General features: G+C 55.6%; 1 protein-coding gene across 1 annotated transcript; it reads left to right on the top strand.

The window, feature by feature from the left end:
* Nucleotides 1-1,432: 1,432 nt before the first annotated feature.
* Nucleotides 1,433-3,555, top strand: CITED4 (Cbp/p300 interacting transactivator with Glu/Asp rich carboxy-terminal domain 4). The gene has a single exon (XM_005436952.4). It carries the CDS (start codon nucleotides 1,682-1,684, stop codon nucleotides 2,294-2,296), a length of 615 nt encoding a protein of 204 aa, XP_005437009.1. The 5' UTR covers nucleotides 1,433-1,681; the 3' UTR covers nucleotides 2,297-3,555.
* Nucleotides 3,556-6,000: the final 2,445 nt, after the last annotated feature.

Here is a 6,000-nt window from a genome sequence, read left to right as displayed (position 1 = left end):
GCTGGGGAAGCAAGTTTAACTTTGCCATCACCTGCCTTCCAAGTGGGTAACCATGCAACACCAATATATTTAAAAATGAAGTCTCTAGGTTCCTTCAAAACAAAAAGTAAAGAGGAAAAATCACTGCTTTGCTTTCATATGTTACTGGAAAGCATCATGTCCTATAGAGAGCACCAGTGCTGCTGTAGCCAAGGCCCATGGTAACCTGGCTGGCACAGCTCAGTGGGTGAGCAGGCGGGTTGCACTGGGACCTTGTGAGCCAAAACTCAACTCAGAAATGACAGTGCTGCAGACAGAGTTACACCAGCAAATCTCCGCTTGTAACATTCACCTTGCTACCAATTGCATCTAGTGTCAATGCATCCTTGCTGGGAGGGCACTGCTGGCAGAGTAACCGTCCAGCTAACACCAGCAACTAACCCCAGCCACCTCAGCTGGTAAGGACTCACCATGTGGTAACACCCCATTGCTGACCCTGCAACCAGAACCACCACCAAGCAAGGACCCTTCCCATGATGGCCAGCACCCTCCTGCACCAGGGCGTGTGCTGGCGGGGGCCAGCGGTCCTGGAAGCACTTGATGAAGGTCTGTGTGCACATCCTTCAGTATGAATGGGAAGTTCAGCACGAGCCCCGCGGTGGGTACCAGCACCCCAGCCAGCTGCGGGACCAGGAGGGAAGGCTGGGTCAGGGTGACCCTGGGCCAGAGGAAGGCACTGGAAGGGCCACTCTCTCCAGAGAGCTGATCTTACGCCATGTGCAGTAGCAGAGGCAGGCAGGGTCCCTGCTCAGGAAGCAGGGTGAGTGCAGTGCTAGCAAACAGTTAAAACCGGTGCTCAGCATGAACACAGCACCATCCCCAGCACCACGGGCTGGGAGCAGAAATGACCTGCTTGAGGTTCCCAGTTGCCCCAGGCCTAATCCTTGCCCCAGGGCGCCTAAGTGGGGTATTGAACAGGGATGAGCCAAGTTTTCCGCGGCCGAGTGTCCCTGGAGGAACTGCACCGAGGGACCCCCGGCCCCGCTGTCCCTCGCTCCCTGCCGCCGCCGCGCCCCCTGCCCTGGCTGGTGCTGACATGGAGGAACATGTGGGGAAGGGATCAGCGGGCGGCACGGCCGGGGAGCGCGCACCGGGGACTCCGCGCCCCCGGCAGGGTGCGGGTGGGACACCGGGGCCCCGCCTGCCACCCGCCCCTCTCCCCGCGCCGGCCCGAGGTGCTGCAGCGGACCGGGCAGGGTGCCCGCTCCCGAAGCCCCGGCCGCGGGGTGTGCCGGTGCCCCTCGGACCGGGCTGCGCCGTGACCCGCAGCAGCGGCCGGGGCGTTGTGCCCCGCCCGCCCCACCGGGGCCGGGCTGCGCCGCGCTCCAATGGGCGGTGGGGGCCGACCCGCGCCGCCCGCCCCCGCCCGCGCCCCTATAAGCGCCGGAGCGCGGCGCCCGCCCCCGCCCGCCGAGCCGAGCGACGCGGCGCTGCCGGTGCCGGTGCGGGACCCGCTGCGCGCCCCAGCCCCGGAGCGGTGCGTACCTGAGCGGCCCCCGGGGCGGGCGGCGCGGCCCCCCGGCGGGCGCGGAGCGGCGCCTTCCTCCCGGGGCAAGGGTGGGAGCTCTCCGGGACCCGCGGCCGGAGCCGGCTCGCAGGGGAGCGGGGAGCGGTGCCGTCCTCGGGAGCCGTGCCCGGAGCCATGGCCGAGCACATGATGATGTCCATGAGCCACGGTGGCACCGGGCTGCAGAGCTACCGCATGGGAGTGAGTGGGCTGCAGGGACCCCCGCAGCACGGGCAGCATGTGCTGAGGACGCTGCCCGCGGCCGGCCAGATGATGCCCTACGGAGGGGCTGGTATGGACGGTGCGATGAGGTCGAGACCCAGCCTCAGCGGACAGATGGGCCACCACCAGATGCAGAGCGCGATGATGTTCAATGGCCCGAGTCAGCAGCAGCAGTACATGGGGCCGGTGGGCACCCAGCAGCTCATGGCTAGCATGCACCTACAAAAACTCAACACCCAGTACCAGGGCCACCCGCTGGGTATGAGCAACGGGCCCATGGGAGCTGGTGCCCAGCAGTACAGAGCGGGGCCAAGCCAGCACCCGGGCATGCAGCACATGCCCTCACCGGCACTGACCTTGAACGTTATGGACACTGATCTCATAGATGAGGAGGTCTTGACGTCCCTTGTCCTGGAACTGGGGTTGGACCGGATTCAGGAGCTGCCAGAGCTATTCTTGGGACAGAACGAGTTCGACTTCATTTCAGACTTTGTTAGCAAACAGCAACCTAGTGCCATCAGCTGTTGAGGGGCTTTGAGCTCCTCCTTGTGTCTTGGTGGTTTTGAGTTTGCTTCTAACTTCCTTCTCCACCTGCCATCCTCCCTTCCCCTGCCTTGCCCCGTCCTGGATTCCTGACCTCCCCAAAGAGACAATCATCGGACACTGGCTTGCAATGGATCGCTTTTCTCTTCTGTGTGGTTTTTCTGTGTGGGAGTTCCTGGGGAGGGGGCGTGTACCCTAAACAGGGAGCAGATCAAGAGCTCTTGCTGTAGAGCTGCCTCTAAATGGCATTAACAGGATTTCTGGCTTAAGTAGAAATAATGGACTTACGACTTTCCACAACTAGGCTTTGAGCGCAGGAAGCAATGGGCAGCTGGCAGCCCTGCTGGTAGCTGGATTTGCTCAAGGATTCTGTGGTGCCAGCAAAGTTGAAAGGTTCCCCCGGGAGAGGATTGCCTCCCTGGTGCATGGTTTGAACTAGTTTTCCCCTTGCAAACATGGGTGGGGTTAGATATTTGTTGGGACTTTTTACTGTGACAGTAAATAGCTCTTCGGTTTTGTCTGTTCAGCTCGGAAAGGGGACGCTTCCCCTCCAGCAGGCTTTTTTCTAACTGGCTGAGCAAAATAAAGTATGCCATGGGGAAGGCGGTGCGTATGTGCCTAAATGTTCATCTCTGTGGAACTGCGGATCTCTGACCTGTACAGCTAATCAACTGTAACATTTGCAAAGTGTTTGAGGTTGCTTCAGGCATAAGGCTTAAAGCTGCAGTTTAGCTCCACTTTTTTCCACTTCTGAAACCAAATAAAGACCATGTAACTGTATATTCCAGTTCTAATCTTATTTATTTTCCTATGATTATTTATTTTGCAAGGGCTTCTTTTGTTATTTGGCTTTGGGACTGCTGGGAAGGATGCATGGAGAGTACTGCAGCTTTAAGATGCTGGCTTCAAAAAAAAAAAGCAAGCCTGGGATAGTTTTCAAGCTGCTCTGCAGATAGTCACTTCAACCCGAGATCTTTATGCTGAACGCATAGGACTGTAAATCCAACACCTTTCTGAATGTGATAAAGATGACCCGATTTCTAATTCCCTTGCTCGGAAAAGGTTAAATGTAAAAGGCGAGTGGGGTTTTGTTTCCTCTGCTGTCTCTTGTTTCCAGGCGCTGTGGAAAGCTCCTGTTAACTCCTAGTTGCTGCTGCCCCCTGCTGCTGCCGGCCCCTGGCAGCTGTCGCTCAACAACCAAGTGAGAATGTACAGATGAATTTGCAAATAAAAGCTGAAATATCTCCAGTGTGCTTTTGTTCAGTGCTCATCTCCGGCTCGGGTGCAACGCGGTTCAACAGTTTCCTTCGCTCCCGTCGGTGGGCTGCGGATCCAGTCGCTGGCGTCCCCCACCTGACACCCAAGTTGTAAGGATTGTAGTTCTAGTTTAATGCTTGGACACCGTCAACCCTCAAAGCATGGCTGGGAGGATGAGATGCTCCTTCTCTGTACGGAGGGAAAATTCCTGCGGTGGATGGCGCTGCCGGGGTGCGGAGCGGCTGCCGTGGCTCGTAGCCCTGCTGCTGGCTGAGCCAGGCGCTCGGACAAGGGGTGGCGAGTCCTTACGCTTCCTTCAGGCCAAGCGCAGCTGGGTTGCAGCTCTGCTAGGAGCTCTCTGCTGCAGTTTTCTATACCACAAATGCTCTAAAAATCAAGATGGCCTTTCATCTACTCTTCCAGATTTTTCTTTTTATAGGGTTCCCTGCCAGTCCTCTTGCAGAATTGAGGAATATTGCCACGTGTCCCTTTCCTGCTCTGTAGCAGTGGGGCTGTGGATGCCAGAACTGGAGCGGCTGGATCACTTCGACCACACTTTGAGTTGTCTGTCAGTGTCTTCTGGCCTTGTTCCTTGCACAACTTGAGCAATTGTTAACTCCTGTCCTGTCATTTTGGTGGTTATGCTATGCATCTGGAGAGCTGGTCAAAAAGTAAATGGCAGGGCGTACGTTGCAGGTGGGAGAGCCCTGCCTGGGCTGTCAGCTCCGTGGTGATGGGCTGCTTGAGACCTGGAAGAGATTTGCTTTCTCTGTGCATCTGCAGAATAGCAGACAGCTTGGTCAGCAGGTTGTAGGTAAACGGTGAGGAACCGGCAACAGGATTTATTCCTCAGAGTAAAAATAGCTGAACCTCAAAATAAGCAGGCATGTACTGGGCTATCAGTTGTGGTTGTGGAGGGTGCAGGCTGTGTGACACACCAGTCGCCTGCAGTGGCCCAGCTACCCGTGGGGAGCTATGTCCAGCCCACAGATGCTGGATTGTCAACTTTAGCAATTTCTGCAGAGGTTTTCCAGAACAAGAACATGCGTCTCCCTAAGAAACACTTGGTATTTGCTGCAAACTGGACAGAGGAACATGTCTGTACATCCTCTTGGAGGGCTGCACAGTGCACTGGGAAAGGGACTGTTGATTTGTCTGAGCAGGGGAGCTGGTATTACTAGAGATGTGGAGTGACTGGGAGGGGGTCTCAGTCAGGATTCTCCTGGGAATCTGTCCTAGCAGGCTCGGTTGAGATTATTTCAATGTCAGCTTTCATACAAATACAAACTTCAGAGCAGGAATGAACTCCTCAGGTGTGTTACCTCTTCATTTGCTCAAAAGATACTGTTATTTGTGGTCAGCCTGTATGATTTACTAGATAACCCAGGCCAAAACCACAATTTCTGCTACAAGCCTATTGCCTGCGGCTGGGTTAGGCTGGATGAGTCCTGTGATCACTTCCTTTTTAATGCTTTCTTGGTTTAGGTGCAGTTGGGACCACCCCTCTCCACGCTGCCTGCTTTGTACGCCTTGCACCAGGCAGCGGCATAGTGCCGGTCCAGGTCTCCTGGCAGGGTGGCTGGCACCACACAGTGAGCAGAGGTGCCAGGTGGTGCAACGGGGCAACCCCGCTACTTGGGTCTGCAGGAGAGTTCCTTGAAGTCATCTATGATCACCAAAAATATAACGGGGTTGAGCTGTGCTTTTCCCGCTGGCTGACTGACCTCTTCGCCCAGCAGCAGGCAGGAGGCCAGCAGGGTGCTGCTGCAGAACTCCGGTACCCGCAGGGGCTGGCAGGCGCTGCAGATGGTGGCCAAGTGACAGCACCAATCGGTCTGGGAGCTGTGAGCATAGAAGTGAACACCTCGCATGGAGGTGAGTTTGTGTTCAGAGACAACTGCTGGGAAGCACCACTCCTCTGAGACACCAGGAGTCTGCTTTCTGTGTTGCGGAAGAAGGAAGGTTCTCCAACCCCCCTGCTGCCTAGTCCAGATGTGATGGCTGGGACACAACAACCCTGTCCCCTTGCTTTGGCTGGATCCTCTGTAATACTCCAAATAATTTTTGTAGCTATTCTTAGGAAGACCAGGTCCTGAGGCAGCCTCTGGGAGCACGTGTGTGAAAGTACAGAAAGGCACGGCACCTCTCTACATCCCTGTCTTTGACCACATGTGCTCTCAGGGTCACGAAGTTTGCTGGTAGTGCTTGGTGATTCAGAATAGCAAAGAGGAAAGTCCAGTGCAGAGAGCTGAAGGATCTGCTAATAGTGAGTGACTGGGCAAATGACTGGTAAAAATGAAATTATATGTGTAGGGTTGATCTTTCTTGACTTCATACACAGTGCTGGGCTCTAAACTAACTACAGCTACTCAGAACTAAGATCTTAGTATTACAGAGAATGTTCCTATGAAAAATCTCAACTTGCTGTTGAG

The sequence above is a fragment of the Falco cherrug genome, chromosome 3, assembly GCF_023634085.1.
Source record: "Falco cherrug isolate bFalChe1 chromosome 3, bFalChe1.pri, whole genome shotgun sequence".
Lineage (NCBI taxonomy): Eukaryota > Metazoa > Chordata > Aves > Falconiformes > Falconidae > Falco > Falco cherrug.
This window is presented reverse-complemented; position numbering and strand designations above follow the sequence as displayed.

Bases quoted from the DNA above. Each gene is read 5' to 3' on its own strand.
- CITED4 (XM_005436952.4), top strand. From the start codon at position 1,682: ATGGCCGAGCACATGATGATGTCCATGAGCCACGGTGGCACCGGGCTG.